Source organism: Lutzomyia longipalpis, chromosome 2 (genome assembly GCF_024334085.1).
Source record: "Lutzomyia longipalpis isolate SR_M1_2022 chromosome 2, ASM2433408v1".
Taxonomy (NCBI): Eukaryota; Metazoa; Arthropoda; class Insecta; order Diptera; family Psychodidae; genus Lutzomyia; species Lutzomyia longipalpis.
Window position 1 is genome coordinate 10,575,487 of NC_074708.1, and position 25,431 is coordinate 10,600,917.

A 25,431-nucleotide genomic window follows, 5' to 3' on the forward strand; every position below is an offset into this window, starting at 1 on the left:
TTTGCCAGCATTTCAAGTTCCACTTCCTATTTCCTTTGATAAATCCACCTGCACGTCTCAAAATCCCTAAGAACTATATATAAAAAAATTGTATTGTGGATTTTAGCTGTGTTTCTTTCAGACACAGCTTTTGTGTACCGAGCAAAATCGAAAGTCGTCAGATCGGGCTCAAACTTGGGATGAGCACGAATTAGGGTCCCCACATTCCAAAAAACGTATGCGCCAAAAATAAGTTTTTTCCGGCCGGCCGTCCGTCCGGCCGTCCGTCCGGCCGTCCGTCCGGAGTTCAGAGCTAAATTGCAAGAGAACGGTAATAGATAGAGACTTGCGGTAAACGGCAAAGTTTAAATATCGACTGGAAGACATTCGATTATGATGTCAAATCCACCCCCCCACCCCCCCGTCCGCCATTTTGAATAACCTCAAAATTTTGTTTTCGCTATATCTCAGCCGCTATTATAGCTAGAGGGCTGAAATTTTGATATGTTGTAGGGGCCATCAATACCTTTCCAACGATACCTCATTTTCGAAAATCGGTCAAGCCGTTTAGTCAATATAGCCGCCACAATTTTTCATCGAAAATCGACCATAACTCGAAAACGGCTTGACCGATTTTGATCAACCCGGGATCAAATGAAAGATCTCAACAAACCCTACAACTTTCTAGAACATCAGAAGTTTCAAAAGTGACCGCTAGAGGGACAAAAATCAAAAACAAAATTTTCGATGAGTTTTCGATGAATATCTCGAAAACGCCATTATCGATTTGCTTCATTTTTTGATATGTTATAGCTGACTATATTATCTAGCTTCATGCCAAAAATGAAGAAAATCTATGGATCCGTTCTCGAGATATAGCCTTCCAAAGTTAGCATGTAATATCTCGGGTTCTACAAGTCCGATTTCGATCAACTCAAGTGCAAATGAAAGGTTTCGTGAAACCCTACAAATGTCTAGAACATTGCAACTTCGAGAAATGACCGCAAGAGGCGCTAAAGTCAAAAACAAAGTTTTCGAAAATTTCGAACTCGAATTTTTCGAAAATGGCGACATAAATTTTTTTCATTTTTCGATATGTTATAGCTGACTTCAAGATCTTTCAAACAAAAAAAAATTTATGAAAATCTATGGATCCGTTCTCGAGATATAGCCTTCTAAAGATTTCTTAGGGTATGACTTTTCAACTTTTCCCGACTTCGTGCGTATTTAAATTAATTTGCGTTATAGTTTGCTCTCACAAAATTGGTACACTGAAAGAAACACAGCTCCCGTAAGCTTGGTCAGCTTACCAGTACATTTTCATCTTGTGTTCTTTCTGTAAATATATATAAATAAGCGTAATGAAATATTCGTGATTGTTTTCATATCCTGGGATGGTATGTTTCTTGTATACAATGTTCTCTATGGCGCTCACACTGAATGTGTGTTTAGAAAAAAAAGAGAAGACTACAATCAATAAATCAGAAATGCTAGAGACGGAAATTTTCTATACAGCTCCGCTTTTTTCCCTCCATCATCTTTCTCGCGAGTCAGCTTAAGTTTTTAAACTAAATATTAGTTCTTTTTCTCACACTCTGACCATACTCTTTAGCATGCGATATACTTTTTTTTGTCCTCCATGTATAAACTATTTCTTCTTAGAAAATCGATACTATTGAAAAAAAAAAAGAAGCCCAAAAGAAAAGAGGCGCAGATTCCGATCGTTCATCTCCTTCTCGCATTTTTTTCAACTGACCACTTTGTTTTTTTTTTTTTTTTTAGTTACAATAGTAAACTTGTATGTTATAAAGCTGGTTAACAATATACTATACATAAATAGTTTGGTGTTTGGTCCCGAAAGAAAAAATAAAGACAATATAAATTGACATACACACTCACGCACTAATTTTTTTCGATTCCTTCATTTCTTTTTTTGTAAGAACGGACCTACAAAAAACACACTCAATCTCCACTAAACCATAAGATTAACCATTAAGATTTTTTAAGGGGCAGGAAGACTATTTAATTTCTTATTTCTCATCTTTCAGAACATCCCATTTGACTTGAACAGAGACTTATATTTCTTCTTAAAGGAATTTTTATTTTATTAATTTCTTAATTTCGAATGAGTTGCATTGAGAGAAATTTCAAAGGAATAAGAGGTCATTTGGGGAGGCAACATAGGGGTAGGGCTGGGGGGATGTAGGTCAATATTAAGGTACCTTTTCATTCATTTAACTTCTTTTGTTTAGCACCCAACAATTCACTGGTCTCTCTCTCTCCTGTTGTAGTTTCATTATGCTGTGCAGTGGGTCTGTAGGTCCGTCGTTGTCTCTTGGATAACACCAAAAATCTCACCTGTGTGTGCTCCTAATGTACATTCCTATGGCCTCAAATTCCACGCACTTAATATGAAAATTTTTATTATATGGCTACAACCACGAATAGTTGCATGTTGTGTTGTTTTTTTTTGCATATTTTAAGGCGCAATCTGGTACTATACTTGTACACAGATACACACACAACTCATTCAATGGGAGTTTGTGCTTCAAACAAACACACAAGTGAGTTTTTTTGGGGGTGGTGTTTAAATTCCAATGCTGCGTAGTGGACCCATTCAGCTCAGAAATTGATATCCTGAATGTCCACGGGGGTGCCATTGCTTTCGGATTTGCACTTTTGTGGTGTCCCTGGTACACCTTGGTGCATTTTAATACACGGACTATTGGGCGGGGTGTGGTAGTAGTACTCAGGCGACAGCAGCTTCTTCTGCTCCTGGTAAACATTCTCCATTCGTGCCATACACTTGTTAAGTACTTCCTGTTTTTTTTTTTTAATCATCGCGAAAGATAAAATGAGAAAAAAAACCATTAGTCACATTAATTTTGCAAAAATTCCCCGCATGTCTCTATAAGTAAGAAAAAACGGCCCCCTGGATTGCTTTCTTAATCTTCAAAAACGCGCAAAAACCACATTTTCATGACAAGTTTGGAAGCAATTGAAAAGAAATTTTGGGGAGAGCCCAACCACATGCGATCAACTCTTAAAAATGGGGGGAAAATTATTTATTTTTTCCTTACCTCTGTAATGCTGCCCTTTAGAATACGATCCACTAATTCACGAATTAAATAGCACTCATGCACCATGTCGCGTTTGAGGCCATTCACGGAGACAACAACACTGGCAGCTGCTATCGTGCTGGGGAGGAATTCACAGAAATTTTCTGAAAATAAAGAGAAAGAGTTTGTTTTTTAAACAATCACACAGAATAATATAAATTAATGCTTCCGTTTGAGGGAAGAAGAAAAGGGATGTACTTGACTAAAAACGTCACACAAAGACACATTGAAGCTTTAAGTTTATGTAGGAAAGAATAGGAATTGTTTAGGTCAGGGAAGAAAGAACCCCTAATATCACTAAATAGATTAGAATAAGAAAAACTTGAGAAATTCAACAATGATTTGTACAAAAAAAAAATGGAGGCGCCAGGTTACAACCAGGCGTCTCCATCTTGTTCAATGTCTTTTGTGTTGTAATTCAAACAAACTAAAAGAGATAAGGCGGATAAGACATTTCGTGATTCGCTCTAAAATAAATCTTTACCTTTCGCAGAAAAAAGATTTATCATTTGACCTTTCAGACAAGAAAATTTTTCTTGGAAAAAAATCCGAAAAGACTTTCAATTTTTTTTTTTTTGAAAAAAAAGTCCACCCAGAGACATCAGTGGCATATTAAACCAATTTTATAATCCACCTAATCCATTAAGTAGATTATATACTTCCATCTTCAAACGCTTCAAACGAATTTTATGAATGAAACACACAAAGAACTCAACCAAAACAAGGAACCTTCCCCACTAAGCTAATTAAAAAAGGAATTTCCTTTTTTTTTGTGCAAAAAAGAAGCCAATGTAATAGGATCCTCTGCCTCAGAAGTATTGTATGATCTTTTTTTTTTTTGAGGAATCACATGATGCTCACAGAGAAAAATCTATTGAAGCTCTCTGGCAATGAATCTCGAGACTTGATCTTGTGGCGGTTTTTTTTGCATACTCTGGCACGCAGTTTATAATGTAACCCAAAGTTAACAACACAGTTGAAGAAACGAGGCACGAGAAGGAGCAAAAAAAAAACAGCAAGTCCGCAACATTATTCTCATCTTTGCGGTTTGACCGGGCCCAGGGGGCTTCTCCACGCCAAGCAATACCCTTCATCTCCTCCCGGAGCATTAGCAGTCTCATTTATGTATGGGGAGATGAAACATGGACAATATTTCTGTTTATGTTGGCACATTGTGTGCGATCGTGTGATGGCATGATGAGGGAGAGGCAAATGAAGTGATCGCCAAAGGAATCCCAAAAAATTATTTCGTCGGCGCCTCGAAATTTGTCTTCGTTTCTTTTTTTTTTTACTCACGCCCAGCATTCTGCTCTCGTTCTATCACCATAAATGTATTTATATTTCTCATATACTTAATGATAAAACATATCCCCTTTCGGAGTCCTCTGACTCAGGGAATTTTAGTGCATGTGATGGATCGATTTTCACAAAAGTCAGCAAATGAAGGGTACATCCCCGACAAAGGCAAAAATGGAGGCACATTTCTCTCGAGAGGACCTTTAAAAATTCCCTTTGTGGAATGCATTTAAAAGGACCGTGAAATTGATGGGTTGCTGATGGTGGTGTTTTCTCAGAAAAGCCAGGAAAAAAATTCAGGCAAAAATGGGAACATGACAGTGGATAGGGATCAGATTATGTTTATAAAATACAGACAGATACCATCTCAAGAGCCTTTGCCATAAATTTCAGAATGATTTCCTTTTTTTTCTACAATTTGGAGATGCCTGAAATTATCCTTCACGTCCATGGCAAGGATGTTTTTTTGTAGAGTTTTATCTCTAAATTGAGAAATAAATTAGATTATGCTGGTAACTGAAGACATAGTGATATAGATGGCTTTTAAACGCGCTTTGTTATGAGGTTTAGGCTTCTAAAAAAATGTTTTTAACATTATGAAGTATTCTTTAAAAAATTTAGAAATTATATTCTTAATTTTCTGTTAAATTATTATAATGAAACCGCTGTTAAAGCTATTTTTTACGAAGATTTAAATAAAGTTTTAATATTTAAGAACTTAAAAATTAATAAAAATTCCATTAGATAATAGAATCATAGCTCATTGTTCCGAAGCCTTATAGCAAAGGGCTTTCAGAGACAAGATTATTGTACTAAGAGAACAGCAAAGAGATTCAGCAAATATTTTTCAAAGAATCCTAAAATTTTTCCATAAAGTAATCCACCCTCACACAACCGCCAATATCTCGAGCTAAAGAGTAAAGAATCCCCAAACTAAAACCGCGTAATTGCATGTCCTATTGTTTCAAAACTTTAATCCGTCGTGTATGTCAGCGCTAATGTGCAATTTTGCAACCCAATCCATTCATCTTGCTTCAAATTACGTTGAATTCCCCGTTCGCACTAAGCGGACCCAAAATTGGTGGTCAAGTGTATCTTGGTGCCCAATCTCAAGCTACCCAAATAGCCGATTATGTGGTCCAACCACATAAGACGTCGGAGGTGGAGATTTTGTTCTCGATTTCGCGCGGGGTCCTCACAATTTTGGACCATTGGCAATCAACGAGGGGGCTTCTTTTTTTTCCTCTCTCTTAAGCGAAGGGAAATGTAGAAGAAAAAAAAGGAAAGAACCCCGGACGGCACAATCCCATCCTCTCGCAGCATCTCACATGCAAATGAGGTCGTGCCGAAAATAACAATAAGCTATTGGAATTTTTCTTGTGCATTTTTCGTGTGGTTATTAGCTGGCGCAGCTCTTTGAGGTGTATGAAGTTGGAGGGTTCCCCTCACTCCTCCCTTGCCAATGGACCCCAAGACGCCGTGGATGGGAGAATGCGAGAACAAGACAAGGATTTCTTTTTCCAGGCGCGCGGTTTACGATTGTAGATCAATCTCACTTGTTCTTTTCATCTTCTTCCATGCCAACGGAGCCCCTCTGCCCATGGCCCTCCGTATACCCGCTCACCATTGGCTGCTGCACAAAATATTTCTCGGAAATTGTAATTTGATTTAGTGTAGTTCCTTCTCACGTCGTCGGCGTCTGCTGGTGTGTACAGAATCTCTGTGGGCTTCTTTTTTCTTGTTGTTGTTCCTTATTCCTTCAACTTCTTCTCCTTCACCCTTGTACCCATCTCTCGAGATGGCTTCTTCTCTCCTTCCATCCTTTGTTTGATAGAATTGTTATCACCAGAGGAATTTTCTGTGTAATTTTCTTAACATTCCGTGTATTATGTAAATCATACGCGATGCGCGAGGGTGTTTCCATTGGCATTTCCAGCAGTGAGAAGGAGGCCAAAAGCAATGGGTATAACACATTGAATAATTGTTGCAATGGATCATATTTATGGTGGATGTTACTTGATTCTCTGGTATGTTGCGTTGTTCGTGCATTCTCTGACTCGTCGCAGCACCCCCAACACCTTCAGCCAGCACCGCCAGCACGCTACATCGAATGCCCTTCTTATTCAAGTTCATTACCAAAAGGATCCAATGAATTTTTTTTCTGTGTCTTAAATGCTCATTTTCTAAGCTGAAAAATTCCAGCAGAAACTACAGCATAGTTTGTGGTCCAGAAAACCGTTTTTATTCTGACTTAAGCCCCTATATATGTACAGTACATATATGTACACTGTGCAATATACATAGCACACCACCCCCATTCATAGAATTGGCATAAACAATTCTCGCAGGCACAATCAATCCATCTCCATTGGGCCTCGAGAGGTACGCGCACCACTTCATCTCCTTTAATGCTCAATTGTATATGGACCTCGCGCCCTCCAGCCACCGTGGCCACATCTCTCTCACTCTCATTCGCATTTAAAAGGAATTTTTCACTTTGCAATTTTCCCACACAGACCTCTCGAATGTGTCTCGTTTGGTGAGCAAATTCGCAGTGTGTTGGAAACATGGAGGAGAGCACAATCATCCCGCACCAAGGCAATCCGGTCGGGATGATGGAGTTTTTGCTCTTCGTACCCATTCTTCAGAGCAATATATTCACGCACCATATTTATATACATATATATGAAGTATTCCTATTAAAACACAAAACAGCCACCGACCTCCCTCATTTGCAGCCACAGTGCCGAGAAAAAAGCCTCCACTCAGGGACACATTGTCCCAGGCCACCCTTTTCCCATTGTGCACAGAATGGAAAGGATAAATATTCAACAGGTGGGCATAATTTTATACATTTTTGCACCAAAGAAGCAACTAATTACGAGATTTTCTCAACGAATCTCTACATTATGTTTGTTTTAGGTTTTTCAATAATACCTGGATTGAGTTTAAAATGCAAAGAAAATTGTATTTTTCCATAAGGGGCTAAGCAATGAGATTCTTTTTGCCATGAAGAATTCTAAAAATGTAAATTGTTTGCTATTTTTCTTTATTATTAGCATGAGAATTGTTTGTGAGTTTTCATTTATGCAGCTATTTTTAAAAATATTCGATTCTTTATCCCTCTTCATCAGGTCTTACCAATTTATGATTTTTAAACCATTGTAGCACTTAAAAAGTCTTTATTTTAGAAAATAAGGTACTGTCAAATGTAAAAAATTGAATTAAATTTTGCGCCATTTTGATAAGTTTTTTCTTGACTTTTATTTCCTTTTCCCCATTTTAAAGTACCTATCTTAAAATTTTAAAATCAGTTTAGCAGTTTTTTTTATGATTTATGAGGAGTTTTTACAATAAATTGTATCAAAAATTATTCTCAGTTCATTTTCAAAAAAGGATTTTTTTTAAATTACCTATGTTCTTTTCAGTTCATAAGAAGAAAACAAGGTTTTAATAAATTCTGAACGTTCTAATAGGAAGAATAATTTCTTTCCAAGAGATTTTTTATTTTAAATTCAAAATTCTCCTTCAGAGCGTTCTGATGCAATTTTTCGAGTGACTTGAGATCCTCGAATTACCCACCCCTTGTGTTGTTGTGTCTGTTGGTGGCAAAAACGCAATTCATTCATGGCAATCGCAAGAATGCGCTGGTGAGACAAAGAACACCATCTCATGGTTTTAATATCAAAATTAATCAGATGCCAAACCATGAGGAATGCATTCCATCCTCTTGTCGCTTGCCCTTTTTCCGCGAAAGACAAGAGAGTGCAAGAAGAAAAAAACAACAGACATTGAAAAGCACATGGAAAATTTGCTGCGATGGAATATATCACTATCAGTTGAACTTGATGCATGATGTTGGGGTATGAGACAAAATTTCATAAATACATAAACTCTGTGTATCTCTTGGGAATTCTTACTGGAGCTCCAGTCTTTTTTTTTTCTCCATCGCATCTCTTTTTTTTTCGCCATCAACCATGCACACATACACAGCAACAGATTACGATGAGCGACGATTAATATAATTTCATTCATAAAATTTGCCGGACGCAGACATCCGTTGAGGAAAAAAACGTCACTGCTGAAGCACTCTCAGTGCATCCAGAAGTGGAGGAATAAAAGCGTGTTGGTGTAAAAAAAGGCGCATGATGGTTTTGCGGGGAATAGTGGATTGCAGGGGGGGCACCATGGGGTGCGGGGAATCCTCCAGAAGGGATTTAGTGGCAGTCAAATTGTGTGCAATTTGTGGTGCACGATGGTGGTGCTCGAAAAGATTGTGCCCAGACAGCAGAGCTATGATGGAGGCCCCGGGGGCTCCCTCGTGTTCCTCCCAGACGCCGCCATGAGAGTGTGCAAGATGTGAAATTGTTGCAAATCTCAACGCCACACCAATGGTCATGGGCATTTATTATGTAATAATTATCTAAGGCACATAAACAGCTGACGCTCATTATTTTCACACACATTTCACATGCAAAAATCACATACTCACGCCGTCGCCAATTGGGAGTCATATTGCGCGAGCATAAAAGATCAGCTGCATCCGTTGGATGTTTTTGATCTTTTGTCGCTCTTTTCGCGCGTGAAAAAAAACATAAAACATTCTCGCACTCCCTCAATGGGGGACACACAACTCAATGAAATTCTGTCAAAAAATTCTTATGAGCTGATTCATCATATTCTGCCAAAAATGAAACCAAAAAAAAAGAGAAGAAGCGGGAGAGAGTGTCTCTGGCCATTTGTGAATTAGCAGTAGTATAATACCGGTATCTTCCCCCTGGTGTGACGTCACTGTAAAGTACCGGTATCTTCCCCCTATGATTCATGTGACGTCAGAGTGTGGTGGATGTTGGGGAAGGTCAGTGTTGTGACGTGTAAATTGAGGAGGTCAGTGTCGTGACGTTGTTTTTGAGGAAGGTCAGTGATTTGTGGTGACGTCATGTGGTGGACGCCATCTTGAAAATTTTATTTTGTCGGCCATTTTGAATTACGTCATGTTTTTGTACGCCATTTTGTGTGATGTCACATTTTTGACGCCATATTGAATTTTAGCCGCCATATTGAATTTTATTCCGCCATTTTGAATTTAAATCCGCCATTTTGAATTGTAATTTTTATATACCGCCATATTGGATTTGTCCGCCATATTGTTTTTAATCCACCATCTTTGTTTTGTCCGCCATATTGAATTTTATCCCTCCATTTTGAATTTAAATCCTCCATTTTGAATTGTAATTTTTATATTTCGCCATATTGGATTTGTCCGCCATATTGTTTTTATTCCGCCATCTTTGTTTTTGTCCGCCATCTTTAATTTATGCCCGCCATTTTGAATTCTGGATTTTTATTACACCATCTTGTTTTCTGTCCACCATTTTAAATTTTATGCCGCCATTTTGAATTCTGAATTTTTATTCCACCATATTGGATTTGATTTATTAACCGTTTTTTTAATTTTGAATATTCAATTTGACCGTTTTGATCACCGTCATATTGATTTCGCGCCTTTGAATTGATTTTAAATGTTTGAATATTTAAATTATTGTAATTTTTGTAATGGAAAAAATCTTGATCTTTTATGAGATTTGAACATGCAAGGTTTGAGTGCCCAGTACGGAGCTCTAACCATTGGGCTATAAATGACTTGTCAGGCAGCCCTCCATAATTGTGAACCGTACATCCGACCCCCACCTTGATGATTCATATCACACACATTAAATGAATGAAGCGTGGACGAGAAAAAAATTGCTCAAAGGAAATTTGAGCAGACACTTGGCAACGAAGAATGGGTGAAGCGACACTGAGAAAAATTTCGCGGACTAGACATTTTTTCGCGATCACTTCATGAAGTGCATGAATTTATTTGAGGGGAAAAAGACAATGTATTTTCCATGTATAAATATTGGCTTTGAGTGTTGCATTAATTGTATGTGAAACTTTCGTCTTTTTCCTCTCTCTCTATGATCACCGCTTATGTGTCTTAATTGTGTGGGGAAAAATGCAATTTACTCCCATGCATAATTTTCACATGTTTTTTGTCTGCTTTATCACACATCGTGTGATTGTGGGTTAAATTTTTTATGAGTATCTATAAGATTTTGGATTTTTTTTTCAGAAATAAACAACTTTAAAAAATTTCATTGCAATAAATTTCCGTTTTTAAAATTTACATTTCAAAAGATTTGCGTTTTTAAAATTACCATTTGAAAAGCATTGCATTTTTAAAATTTACATTTCAAAAGATTTGTGTTTTTAAAATTACCATTTGAAAAGCATTGCATTTTTAAAATTTACATTTCAAAAGATTTGAGTTTTAAAATTTACATTGCAATAAATTTGCGTTTTTGAAATTTTCATTGCAATAAATTTGCGTTTTTGGAATTTTCATTGCAATAGAATTCCGTTTATAAAATTTTCAACTCATAAGTTTGTCATTTTCTCATGTTATGAAATTCCAAAAGAGACTTTGAGCATGCAAATATTTGTCCCCATATTTTACCTGCCTCAATAATTTGTGTTGTTTATTTTACAGAGTAAAATATGAATGCAAAAATTTGTCCGCACAATTGGTTTGTCATCACAGGTTGATGACTTTGTTGTAGTAAGTGAGTAAATGAAACGATTGCATATTTTTCCCTTTAAAAAATGAAGCATTCACATGAGGATGATACCTTATATGCTGTGAAGTGAAAATTAAATACAATAAATTTCATAATGTTGTGAAATTCCAATAGAAATGCTGAGGAAGAAAATATTTGTCATCAGCTTTAAGAATATTCCAGCTTAATTAATGCATGGTTTGCACAATGTTAATGTCTTTTTAATAGTAAATAGGTTAATGAAACGCTTGCACATTTGCAGATGTCTTTATTTTTTGCAGGATATAAATGAAATTCGGTGAAATTCATCATGTTGTGAAATTCTAAAAAGAAAGTTTTGCTGACAAACAAATTTTGTTCTTATGATTTAAATTGCTGAGTTAACATATTTTATCTATAAAAATGCAGCTGCATTTTAGATTTTCAACAGTTTGTTACCAAAACCCCTCAGTGTTTCTTACAATGAATCAACTCAACAACATGTCTTTGGCCGAAATAATGAATTTTATTTCACTTACCAAATCGGTAAGCGATTTAATTGCAATTATTGAGGATAAAGATGGTCAAGTTTTCCTTCAAAAAGTAATTAAACGGATTGAAAGTGATGTGAATAATGGAACGTGGCTCACCTATACCGAGAGAAAAAGACTACTCAAGTGCGTTGTAGCTCATGGAGACTGTTCAGGGATATCTGACAGTCTATGCCGAATTCTCTCTGGTAAGAGAAAAAATCAGAGTACTACACGCCAAGATGTTGGACTTTCTCGACCGCCTCATCAGGGAACCAGTGGTGTCGGAAAAGAGGATGATGTTATAGACTTATGTTCAAGTGAAAGTGATGACGATTATGGGATGGAAGATTCTATTGAACAACAAGGAGGAGGGATTGATACAGCTGAGATAGAACCAGTTCAACATCATAAAAACATAACGGTCCTTGAAAAAGTCAAATCGCACAATTCCCACTTTAACTACACTCAGCTAGAGATTGAGTTTCAACTAGAGAAACCCGAAAACAACTCAGAAGGGGAGAATTGGATGGAAGATGCCTTTGATGAGGTAAATCTTATAACGTTAATTTTTTCTGAATGTTTTTTTATTATAATTGATTTTGTCATTTTCAGGTACTTAAAATTCTGCGGACGGAGTCGAAAGATGGGGACAAAATTGTTATGAAACTATTTCTCCGTGATAATCCAAATCACAGACCAATATTCATAGGAATTCGTCCCCTTACTGCTCTGAACGTACCCATCATATTCGCACACCTAGAAAAAGTACAGCAAAGTACAACTGTTTTCAATTCGACGGATGTACTGGGTGTTCGCGCTTATCTTCTACATGCGATGTCAGGTGGAGCTCTTCATCGTCGTAATCCATCAAGAATGAATGCTGAGGAACTCCGTCGTTTCAAAAACAAAAGCTCAATTGATGTTAATGCTGAGAAGAATTGTTTGCCGATCGCCCTCTTATTAGGTATGTTACTTTGGAATGACGATAAAGACGAAATGGCTAAATTGATCAAAAGTTACAAGCGGTATCCCTCAAAATTAAATAGAAAAGCAGATGAATTAGTTAAAAAAATAGCCCTTTGCAAATATAGAGAAGATGGCAAATATGGAATTGATTTGATCTATGCTTTCGACAAAAAATACTCAAATGAGTTCAGAGTGACTGTATACAGTAACCTCTCAGATTTTCGATCTCACGAATATAAATCACGTAGAACAGAAACCAATCTTAAAAAACCGATCAATATTTTTTATGACAAAACGAATGAGCACTATTTTTGTATTTCAAACCTCCCTGGGTTTTTTAATTTTCGTAACCATTGTTTAACTTGTGATTCACTCTACCATCATACACACACTTGTAGCGAAAAGTGCAAATATTGCCAACAAAATCCACCATGCCCAAATGTCAAGACTATGATTGAATGTTCTTCTTGCAATCGTAGGTTCAAAGGACAGATTTGCTTTAATAATCACAATATTTCACGTGTTTGTGAAAAATTAAAAATGTGTAGAAACTGTTATTTAACATTCGATGCCTCAAAAGAACACGATTGCGACAAAAGGAAATGTGACATTTGTGGCCAGAATTGCACTATCCCTCATTATTGCCATATGCAGCCCTATAAGAATAGGAAAAACCGTAATGAGTACTGCATAATCTTTTATGATTGTGAGTCAGAATTTACAACGCTTCCGGGGGGGTATTCAAAACATACGCCCAATTTAGTCATCTCGTGTACGGTTTGTCACTTGTGTGCAGCAACTCCCAATTCTTATTGCACAAGATGCGGTCCCTCAGAACGTATTTTTCAGAGTGATGAGAACAAGTCCTCAGTTGAAAAATTTCTCGATTATGTTTTGCAATATCGTGAAATGTGCACCCGTGTGATAGCGCATAACGCAAAAAGTTACGATGGACAGTTCATTCTCGAGGAATTATGCAAAAGAGAATATAAAATTTCACCAATTCTTTCGGGCATGAAAATTCTCTGTGCATCAGTCGAGAATATCACATTTTTGGATTCCCTTTCGTTCATTCCGTTTCCTCTTGCTCAATTCAGTAAAAGTTTCGGCTTAGAGGAATGTACGAAAGGGTATTACCCTTATAAATTTAACAAACCTGAAAATCGAAGTTATGTGGGACCATATCCAGATATGGATATGTATCCTATCGCCTCAATGACCACTTCTCAATATAACGATTTTTTGGAATGGTACAATGCAAATAAGCATAATACTTTCGACAACAAAGCAGAATTAATTCGGTATTGTCGTCAAGATGTCAAAATTTTAATGAAAGGATGCCTAAATTTTATGTTTTCTTTCATTGAAACGACTGATGTTAATCCTTTTCTAGAGGCTATCACCATTGCTGATTCAGTGATGAAAGTCTATAGAAAGAATTATCTCAAGCCAAACTCACTTGGAATTACACCTAAAAATAATTATAATTCAAATTTCATTCACCTTCAGAGCAAAATTTCTCTCAAATGGCTCGTTTACTTAAAACTGAAAGAAAACATAAACTTAAGGTACGAAGTAAAATTAAGAAATTGTCGTTATATTGCGGATGGTTATGACGAAGCCTCTAACACTGTGTATAGTTTTGAGGGATGTTATTATCACGGGCATACTTGTTATCTGAATAGGATGCAAGTATGTTCTAATGACCCCTATGATACATTACACAATCGTTACGAGGCTACGTTGAGGCGGTTGGAACATATAAGGAAATTGGGATATAATGTTGTGTCAATGTGGGAATGCGAGTTCCGCAAGATTTTAAAAGATGATCCACAGCTCACACAGCAGATTGAGCAACACAGAGAGATCACGGATTCAAGCTTTAACTTGCGATCTGCTGTTTACGGAGGTAGAACTGAAGTTTTTCGACTTCACTATAAATGCAAACCTGGTGACCGTATTTACTATTACGATTTCACCTCCTTGTATCCTTGGGCCAATAAATATTCTAAATATTTTGTTGGTCATCCCACAATTCACAAGGATATCGAAAGCCAAGAGGAGGCCTTAAAATACGATGGCGTAATAAAATGTAAAGTTCTACCTCCGCGGGGTCTCTATATTCCATGTCTTCCGTACAGATGCAATAATCGACTTACTTTTCCCTTGTGTTGTCAATGTGCGGAAGACTTAAATATCTCTAATTGCACACACTCAGACAATGAGAGAGCCCTCACAGGATTTTGGTCTCTCGATGAAGTCCGTCTTGCGGTTGAACATGGATACAAAATTCAAAAATGCTTTGAATTATGGGCTTATGAAACTTCACAGTACAACCGTGAGACAGGTGAGAGAGGTCTATTCGCCGATTATGTTGATAATTTCCTAAAAATCAAACAGGAATCAAGTGGGTGGCCAAAAGATGCCAAATCAGATGCTGATAAGGAACGTTACATCCAAGAATATTTGGAGAAGGAAGGAATACAACTTGAGAAGGATAAGATAGCTGTCAATAAGGGTATGAGATCTCTCTCTAAAATTGTTCTGAACAGCTTATGGGGTCGTTTTATTATGAGAGAGGATTACAGTAAAACAACAATTTGTAATTCTTCTTCTGAATTAAATGATCTCCTGCAGTCAGAAAATATAGAGTTGCTTGATCTGTATCCTGCAGGCCCCACACAAATTTTCGTTTCATGGAAACACATTGATGAACATGAAGTTCCGTCAAAATACGTAAATTTGGGTGTGGGGATTTGCACAACAACTAATGCCCGGATCAAGTTGTATTCTGTTCTTTCCAAATTAGGACGCAATGTTTTTTACTGTGATACTGATTCGGTGATATATCTTGTACCTAATGGTCAAGAAAATCCCTTGGAAACTGGAAAATTTTTAGGAGAATTAACAGACGAGTTGGCGGATTTTAGTGAAGGCTCTTACATTGATGAATTTGTGAGCTGTGGACCAAAGGCGTACGGTTTAAAAATTTATTCACCCGGAAGCGATACGTATGCTTACAAAGTAGTATTCAAGGGAATTTCAATGAACAGGGAGGTGGAGCAAAAAGTAAATTTTGAAACAATCAAAAGTTTGGTACTAACAGAAAATGACGGAATACGAGTTGAATATCCTGATAGGATAATTAGGCCCCAACTTTTCCATATTCAATCAGGGCCATGCACAAAGACAGCCAATTTTACGTTTATAAAAAGAAAATGCGTCGAAAATTTTGATTCTTTACCTTTTGGTTATTAATTTGACAAGATATTGATATACTTATGCAAATATGTAAAGATACCAGGGGCGTCGGAACTGGGGGGTACAGGGGGTCTTTTGTACCCCCCAAAAAATTTGAGGGGCGCCGAAGGCGCCTCAAAGGGGCGCCAAAATCACCACAAAAGGGCGCCGAAGGCGCCAAACAGGGACACCAAAAGCAATACAAAGGGGCGCCGCAGGCGCCCTTTCAATTTTTATAATAAGTCCCTAATAAAAAAGGAGAGACAAAAAAAAATTAAGAAATAAAATTTTAAACAAAGGCGCAAAAAGAGCTTAAAAACTAAAAATTGAAAATTGTTAAAAATAAATTATAATGTTTCAAGGGGCGCCCTTAGCCACTTAAAATTATTTCTACGATCTAAAGGCGCCATCGCTGTATCAGAGAGCGCCGAAAATGTCCTGAAAATTATTTTTTTTAAAAATTGTAACATTTCAAGGGGCGCCCTTAGCCACTTAAAATTATTTGAACGTTCTAAAGGCGCCCTCGCTGTATCAGAGGGCGCCGAAAAAGTTCTGCAAATTATTTAAAAAAAAAATTGTAACGTTTCAAGGGGCGCCCTTAGCCACTTAAAATTATTTCTACGATCTAAAGGCGCCATCGCTGTATCAGAGAGCGCCGAAAATGTCTTGAAAATTATTTTTTTAAAAAATTGTAACATTTCAAGGGGCGCCCTCAGCCACTTAGAATTATTTGAACGTTCTAAAGGCGCCCTTTCTGTATCAGAGGGCGCCGAAAAGGTTCTGAAAATTATTTTTAAAAAAATTGTAACATTTCAAGGGGCGCTCTCAGGCACTTAGAATTATTTGAACGTTTTAAAGGCGCCCTCGCTGTATCAGAGGGCGCCAAAAAAGTCCTGAAAATTCCCAAAAATAAATTATATCGTTTTAAGGGGCGCCCTCAGCCTCCTGAAATTATTTGAACGTTCTAAAGGGCGCCCTCGCTGTGTCAGAGGGCGCCGAAAAGGTTCTGAAAATTATTTTAAAAAAATTGTAACATTTCAAGGGGCGCCCTTAGCCACTAAAAATTATTTGAACGTTCTAAAGGCGCCCTCGCTGTATCAGAGGGTGCCGAAAAAGTTCTGCAAATTATTTAAAAAAAAAAAATTGTAACGTTTCAAGGGGCGCCCTTAGCCACTTAAAATTATTTCTACGATCTAAAGGCGCCATCGCTGTATCAGAGAGCGCCGAAAATGTCCTGAAAATTATTTTTTTTTAAAAATTGTAACATTTCAAGGGGCGCCCTCAGCCACTTAGAATTATTTGAACGTTCTAAAGGCGCCCTTTCTGTATCAGAGGGCGCCGAAAAGGTTCTGAAAATTATTTTTAAAAAAATTGTAACATTTCAAGGGGCGCTCTCAGGCACTTAGAATTATTTGAACGTTTTAAAGGCGCCCTCGCTGTATCAGAGGGCGCCAAAAAAGTCCTGAAAATTCCCAAAAATAAATTATATCGTTTTAAGGGGCGCCCTCAGCCTCCTGAAATTATTTGAACGTTCTAAAGGGCGCCCTCGCTGTGTCAGAGGGCGCCGAAAAGGTTCTGAAAATTATTTTAAAAAAATTGTAACATTTCAAGGGGCGCCCTTAGCCACTTAAAATTATTTGAACGTTCTAAAGGCGCCCTCGCTGTATCAGAGGGTGCCGAAAAAGTTCTGCAAATTATTTAAAAAAAAAAAATTGTAACGTTTCAAGGGGCGCCCTTAGCCACTTAAAATTATTTCTACGATCTAAAGGCGCCATCGCTGTATCAGAGAGCGCCGAAAATGTCCTGAAAATTATTTTTTTTTAAAAATTGTAACATTTCAAGGGGCGCCCTCAGCCACTTAGAATTATTTGAACGTTCTAAAGGCGCCCTTTCTGTATCAGAGGGCGCCGAAAAGGTTCTGAAAATTATTTTTAAAAAAATTGTAACATTTCAAGGGGCGCTCTCAGGCACTTAGAATTATTTGAACGTTTTAAAGGCGCCCTCGCTGTATCAGAGGGCGCCAAAAAAGTCCTGAAAATTCCCAAAAATAAATTATATCGTTTTAAGGGGCGCCCTCAGCCTCCTGAAATTATTTGAACGTTCTAAAGGGCGCCCTCGCTGTGTCAGAGGGCGCCGAAAAGGTTCTGAAAATTATTTTAAAAAAATTGTAACATTTCAAGGGGCGCCCTTAGCCACTTAAAATTATTTGAACGTTCTAAAGGCGCCCTCGCTGTATCAGAGGGTGCCGAAAAAGTTCTGCAAATTATTTAAAAAAAAAAAAATTGTAACGTTTCAAGGGGCGCCCTTAGCCACTTAAAATTATTTCTACGATCTAAAGGCGCCATCGCTGTATCAGAGAGCGCCGAAAATGTCCTGAAAATTATTTTTTTTTAAAAATTGTAACATTACAAGGGGCGCCCTCAGCCACTTAAAATTATTTGAACGTTCTAAAGGCGCCCTCGCTGTATCAGGGGGCGCCGAAAAGGTTCTGAAAATTATTTTAAAAAAATTGTAACATTTCAAGGGGCGCTCTCAGGCACTTAGAATTATTTGAACGTTTTAAAGGCGCCCTCGCTGTATCAGGGGGCGCCGAAAATGTCCTGAAAATTATTTTTAAAGAAATTGTAAAGTTTCAAGGGGCGCCCTTAGCCACTTAAAATTATTTCTACGATCTAAACTCTAGACTCTCTACACTTTAAATTTTAAGGCAATTTTTTTATGAGTGAAATTGTTTCTTTTCGCTACAAGAAACTTTCATATTTTACTCTAGTATTTAACACTTTAAATCTTTGTGCCCTCTGATCTGTATCTATATCTGGATCACCGCTAAGGGCGCCTTTAGACGGTTCAAATAATTTTAACTGATCTAGGGCGCCTTTTAAAGCGTCACAATTTATTTTTGAGAATTTTCAGAGCCTTACCGGCGCCCTTTGATACAGCGAGAGCGCCTTTAGAACTCCCAAATTTTCCCAAAGAAGGTAAAGGTTTATCATATTTCTTGATTAATTGTTGATTAATTTCTTAGTTTATAGGAATTTTAGAATATCGTAATAAGTCTCAGATGAACGCTATATAAATGCTTATTTTTTCGTAAAAAAATAATAATTTTCCAAAACCCATTAGAAGGTAAAAAAAAATAAAAAGTTTTCCCAAACACGTATTTTTTTTGTTTTGTTTTTAGTCTCTAATTTCCACATTAATGCAATGGACTTTATTTTTCCACCTTCTATGGATTTTTGAAAATTATTTTAATTTATAATATTACACATTTATATAGCTTACATCTGAGACCTTTTACGATATTCTACAATTCCTATAAACTAAGAAATTAATCAACTATATGATAAATCTTTACCTTCTTTGGGAAAATCCGTATGTTTCCCAGCGCTTTCCCGGGAAATGGTCACTCTTATTTTGAATCTTAAAACTAATTATGATTCAATTCTAAAGATTTACTCATTGTATGGTGCATAAGAGTCTTTCATAGCGATCGGACAAACGGTGTAGATTTGTACAGTCGTACAGGAATGACGATTTCCAACAAACAGACCCTTACTTTTGATTATGAAGGTATCTAATGAAAATTAATAGAAAAACAAAAAGAAAAAAAATGTTCATGGTGGGATTTGAACTATCGATATTAGCAATAAGAGTGCTACGCGCTATTCTCTAAGACACAGATTCTTTTACTGTTAAGTCGTTGGTTCTTTGTTACTCTTTTCAGGATTTACTTAAATCGAAATTTTAAAAGCTCATGCATGTAGTCTCTAACTTAACAATGCAAAAACTCTTCAAAATTTTTTTGTTCGGAAACTCTGAGTTTACTGTGTATATGCATAAAAAATGCAAAGATAAATATACAACATAAATTAAAGACATGATTGCAAATTTAAATATAGCATGGATGATAAAGTATAAAGCGAAAGATCGAATTAACGAATTTACAGGCTATGATTCTTTCTTTCTCAGTAAAATGTGAAACTGACTGAAAATAAGGGATGGGCAAATTGTAAGGAAAGACTTTAACTTTTTTATATATTTTTTAAAAGTAATTTTTTAAGAGAAAATTGAAAATTTGTTGAAAAATATTTATCCCTAATCGGCATAACTATTACTTATAATTTAGGATCATTGGTTACCCGCTATTTCTATTATTTCATAACATAAAAAATAACTTTGCTATAAAAAAATAATTCAAAGACCTTAGGGTGGGGTGGGAAAAAAATGTGCAGTTTTGTAAATATTTATTGTTTATTTATTTTTTATTAAAAAAAATCTAATTTTTTCGCAAATCTTTCAATCTCAATAGCTTTAATAGTGTCGAGTTAAAATAATGTTATAAAATTGATATTTTTGACCAAAAACTAAATTTATAAATTGGAAAGTGGAAAGTGGACTGAAAATGCATTTTCACGTTAAAATAGAAACAAATTGTCTGACACAAAGTTTTAGCTCGGAAAATCTATATATTAAAGAAAGTTGTGTTTGTTGGAAAGCGTTAGTGATCTTCGTCTATATAAGTATAGATTAATATACCGTTTGTCCGATCGCGATGAAATTTGGCACAGACATAGAGGCTATATATTAGGCGTTTTTTAGATGGCCATATTTTTCTCCAAAAATTTCCCTTCAAGAAACCCCCATATAAATTTCATGCACTTTTAACTATAATTTAAATTTGGCGCCCTAATTTTTTTGTGAAATTGATTTCTTATCTTTTGAATATCTGATAAGTGGCCCAGATTATCCATAATTTTTCCTTTAGAACCCTTCTTAAAAAATACATTTTTTTTAAATCTATGTTTTTCCTCTCGATTTTTATAAGATCGTCGTGTAACAAGGAGTTAAAGAGTTAACTTCCTTCGAAAGAAGTTTTTTTTTGAAAACCTTTAAAAAAGATTTGTTCGTGAAAAACTGTCCATGAAAAATTAGAGGGTTCTCGTTTCGTACTTATATATAAAAAAAAGACCCTAAAAAAATAGGGGGGGGGGGCGCCAAAATAGGGGGGCGCCAAACTAGGGTAGGGGGCGCCAAAAAAGGGAAAGAGGGCGCCAAAAAAGGGAAGAGGGGCGCCAAAATTTTTGTCCCCCCCAGGCTCGAAGACGTTCCGACGCCCCTGAAAGATACTGTAATTTTTTAAATTTTTTAATAAATATTTTTAAGAAAAATGAAATGCTATGTTAGAATAAGTTTTTATATAAGAATAAATAATATTTCTTTAAAATAAAAAAGTTCTTTTATTGGGAATTATTGTCTCCACTCTTGTTAACACTTCAACACTGATTTTAAAAATAAAAGAAGTATATCCGTAAGTATTATAAATTTTATTTGTTACATAATCTTATAAAAGATATTGCAATGTTCGAGATAGAACAATTTATCGATTTCTTTCTTTGTTAATAAAATAGTTGTATCAGCTTGAGTTTAAAGCAATGTAGAAGAGCTATTAAGGCAAATTGTGCGGATCAAATTTTTGCATTCATATTTTACTCTGTAAAATAAACAACACAAATTATTGAGGCAGGTAAAATATGGGGACAAATATTTGCATGCTCAAAGTCTCTTTTGGAATTTCATAACATGAGAAAATGACAAACTTATGAGTTGAAAATTTTATAAACGGAATTCTATTGCAATGAAAATTTCAAAAACGCAAATTTATTGCAATGTAAATTTTAAAACTCAAATCTTTTGAAATGTAAATTTTAAAAATGCAATGCTTTTCAAATGGTAATTTTAAAAACACAAATCTTTTGAAATGTAAATTTTAAAAATGCAATGCTTTTCAAATGGTAATTTTAAAAACGCAAATCTTTTGAAATGTAAATTTTAAAAACGGAAATTTATTGCAATGAAATTTTTTAAAGTTGTTTATTTCTGAAAAAAAAAATCCAAAATCTTATAGATACTCATAAAAAATTTAACCCACAATCACACGATGTGTGATAAAGCAGACAAAAAACATGTGAAAATTATGCATGGGAGTAAATTGCATTTTTCCCCACACAATTAAGACACATAAACGGTGATCATAGAGAGAGAGGAAAAAGACGAAAGTTCCACATACAATTAATGCAACACTCAAAGCCAATATTTATACATGGAAAATACATTGTCTTTTTCCCCTCAAATAAATTCATGCACTTCATGAAGTGATCGCGAAAAAATGTCTAGTCCGCGAAATTTTTCTCAGTGTCGCTTCACCCATTCTTCGTTGCCAAGTGTCTGCTCAAATTTCCTTTGAGCAATTTTTTTCTCGTCCACGCTTCATTCATTTAATGTGTGTGATATGAATCATCAAGGTGGGGGTCGGATGTACGGTTCACAATTATGGAGGGCTGCCTGACAAGTCATTTATAGCCCAATGGTTAGAGCTCCGTACTGGGCACTCAAACCTTGCATGTTCAAATCTCATAAAAGATCAAGATTTTTTCCATTACAAAAATTACAATAATTTAAATATTCAAACATTTAAAATCAATTCAAAGGCGCGAAATCAATATGACGGTGATCAAAACGGTCAAATTGAATATTCAAAATTAAAAAAACGGTTAATAAATCAAATCCAATATGGTGGAATAAAAATTCAGAATTCAAAATGGCGGCATAAAATTTAAAATGGTGGACAGAAAACAAGATGGTGTAATAAAAATCCAGAATTCAAAATGGCGGGCATAAATTAAAGATGGCGGACAAAAACAAAGATGGCGGAATAAAAACAATATGGCGGACAAATCCAATATGGCGAAATATAAAAATTACAATTCAAAATGGAGGATTTAAATTCAAAATGGAGGGATAAAATTCAATATGGCGGACAAAACAAAGATGGTGGATTAAAAACAATATGGCGGACAAATCCAATATGGCGGTATATAAAAATTACAATTCAAAATGGCGGATTTAAATTCAAAATGGTGGAATAAAATTCAATATGGCGGCTAAAATTCAATATGGCGTCAAAAATGTGACATCACACAAAATGGCGTACAAAAACATGACGTAATTCAAAATGGCCGACAAAATAAAATTTTCAAGATGGCGTCCACCACATGACGTCACCACAAATCACTGACCTTCCTCAAAAACAACGTCACGACACTGACCTCCTCAATTTACACGTCACAACACTGACCTTCCCCAACATCCACCACACTCTGACGTCACATGAATCATAGGGGGAAGATACCGGTACTTTACAGTGACGTCACACCAGGGGGAAGATACCGGTATTATACTACTATTAGCTTAAATGATTCACATGGGTCCCTTTTGTCGCACCACCATCAATCATTTAGCACTTTCCCGCAGCATCTTTCGCGCGGATGGCCCAGTTGAGGGATATAATGTTAGGGAGGAAATTCACGTGATTAAATTGCCGAAAAGTCTTCACCACCGGAAGGAAGATTTAGTACAATAGGGAGGATAAGAGAGGCGAGAAATTCTTATGAATTATTCAATTAATTTTAATCAAAATAACTTGATATTAGTTTTTTTTTTAATGAAAATAATTAGAAGTAAAAGTTGCTCCCGTTTTTTTTTTTTTTTTGAATAAAAAAAAATGAATTGTTTGTTGAATTCTTTCAATTAAAATGTTTGTTTTTTTTATTGCAATGAATCTATCAATTAATGCATTTGATTATTTCAAGAATAAAAAAGAATTTTCTTAATTAAAAATAAATAATTTAAAACTAAAAAGAACGATGAGAACCAAAACGAATTATCTTAATTTAGCTGGAAGCTTTTAGCAATTAATTTATTAGAAACTGGATCAATAAAATCAATTAAGTCGATTAGATTTAATTGTTGCACTCAAAATTAATCTCTACTACTAATTAGCACTGATTAATGCAAAATTTCCAAACAGGGCGAAACTAAGAGAAACATCCCTTAAATTAAGAAATATTTTCCGATTCAGGAAAATTGTTTAAAAAATTAATTATGTAGTTTAAAATTTTTAATTATTAAAATGATTATTTTTCATTATAATTGGTTGTTCTTAATCATTTTTAATTGTTTATTTCAATATCTGCTTTTTTAGCAAGATCTTAAGAACTAAATGAAGAGGAGACATCTAGCGGACATTCCCAATTCGTATAAACAACCATAATTGTACCGTCCGTTAGAAAATGTCTGATCTTCTCGAAAAACTATGTCATTATGCCATTCTATCGCATTCCATCTCCCACTTTTAGACATTCTTCCCCATCAAATGAAGCCCAATCTATCAGTCAACTCAACATCTCTAACGAGATCTCATCTATGAGCCACCACCAAAAAGCCCTTCGCATGCTTTTGGCAGAATAACCACACAATCCACTTCAGAATGAGACAAATTGGTCATTTCAGGCAAGTCCCTGACCAAGGTATCTCTTCCACACCTCCCTCTCATTACCATCCAGCCCATTTTTTCTCCCTCCTCCGAGCGCGATTTTTCTCGGGGAGGCGCAGCAATTTCATCTTGTAAATCTCATTAGCGGCCTGGTAAGTCTTTAATCTTTTCTCCTCCCTCCAAATCTCCAGCAACACGAGCTGCTAGAGGGGGGTGGGGGCAGGCAGAGAACAACAAAAGGAAAACACAATATGTATATATACAAGTCAATCGCCACTTAATTGTGAATGGATTTTTCGAAATTGATTCCAACAAATTGGCATTTTTGTCTTTTGGCTAAAGTGCGCATGAGAGTGGCCGGGCAAGTTGGGGAGTTGAAGGCCCCCGCGATGGAAGGAAATCGCGGCGACAAAATATTCCCACACATTAATTCTGCCTTCTTTTTAACGTGTTTTCATCTCTGAATGGTGTGTCGGGCCGTGCTTCATCACCCACCCTCCCCGCCTGCCATTATATACAATCAAGCTGGAGGAGATCTCTCTGCCACATATGTATGTATTATGGATAAAAAATGAAAGTAAATACAAGAATGCAGAGTTATTTGCCATAAGGATCACGTTTGACTCGATACTTTTGCGGAGAGCTCACTTTTTTTGCCCATATATACCATCTTCTTCTCCGCCTTTTTGTATGCCCCTCGCGGGCCACCAGATGAACGGACAAACCATCGCGCCGGAGACTCCTCTCATTCATATATGGGGAGAAGAAGAAATTATATGTGTACTGCGGCCAAGAATGAGGCTCAAACTGCTGTGTATACACAAAATATCGCGCAACAGGCTGACAACTAGCTTTCTCTTTGTACCCTCATCAAATAATGGGATCAGTGTATTTGATAAGCCTTTTTATTGAATGATAAGGGGTTCAAGAGAATTTTCATTACTTCCGGTTTCTCTGGGAAGCTTATTCAGGAAGCTTTAAAAGTAAATTATTTCAGATTTTAAGAAATAATTTATTGCATTAAATAACAAAAGCTTGACGAGCTTAAAAGGAAAAGTTTTTGATATCGAGCTTTTAAATTTTATAAGAATTCTTAAAGTAAAAATTTAAATTCATTCTTGATTGGCAAATACTAAAAATAGCATTGAAGCTTTTTTGAAAATAAAAAGCTCCTCATGAGGAATGGCAAATGATCAGCCTCTGGGTATGTATTAATAAAGTGTCTGGCACCCCGCTTCCTCCTTTAGCCACAAATGTGTGGCCACCAGCACAGAAGAAGTCGCGCGGCAATGTTAGAGGTGTATTGAGCTTATGGTGAATTTTTTTCTCTCAGTGTTGCCTCTTGAAAATGCTTTTGCGCTCCGCGAGCTTCTTTACATATATGTGAG

At 36.1% G+C, this 25,431-nt stretch overlaps 2 protein-coding genes across 2 annotated transcripts in view; one reads left to right on the forward strand and one right to left on the reverse strand.

The window, feature by feature from the left end:
- Positions 1-1,977: 1,977 nt before the first annotated feature.
- LOC129790726 (G1/S-specific cyclin-D1) overlaps positions 1,978-25,431 on the reverse strand; it is a 34,629-nt gene continuing 11,175 nt past the window's right edge. Inside the window, exons 4-5 of the mRNA XM_055828403.1 lie at positions 3,060-3,202; positions 1,978-2,799 (exon numbers count right to left, since the gene is read on the reverse strand). Of these exons, the coding sequence (XP_055684378.1) occupies positions 2,602-2,799; positions 3,060-3,202 (341 nt within the window). The 3' untranslated portion in view covers positions 1,978-2,601. The remainder of the gene's footprint in view (positions 2,800-3,059; positions 3,203-25,431) is intronic.
- Positions 10,998-15,729, forward strand: LOC129790651 (uncharacterized). Its single transcript, XM_055828256.1, has 2 exons — positions 10,998-12,052; positions 12,118-15,729. Exons 1-2 carry the CDS (start codon positions 11,396-11,398, stop codon positions 15,727-15,729), a joined length of 4,269 nt encoding a protein of 1,422 aa, XP_055684231.1. The 5' UTR covers positions 10,998-11,395.

Bases quoted from the DNA above. Each gene is read 5' to 3' on its own strand.
- LOC129790651 (XM_055828256.1), top strand. From the start codon at position 11,396: ATGCAGCTGCATTTTAGATTTTCAACAGTTTGTTACCAAAACCCCTCA. The intron at 12,053-12,117 runs GTAAATCTTATA...TGTCATTTTCAG, and splicing joins TGGAAGATGCCTTTGATGAG to GTACTTAAAATTCTGCGGAC.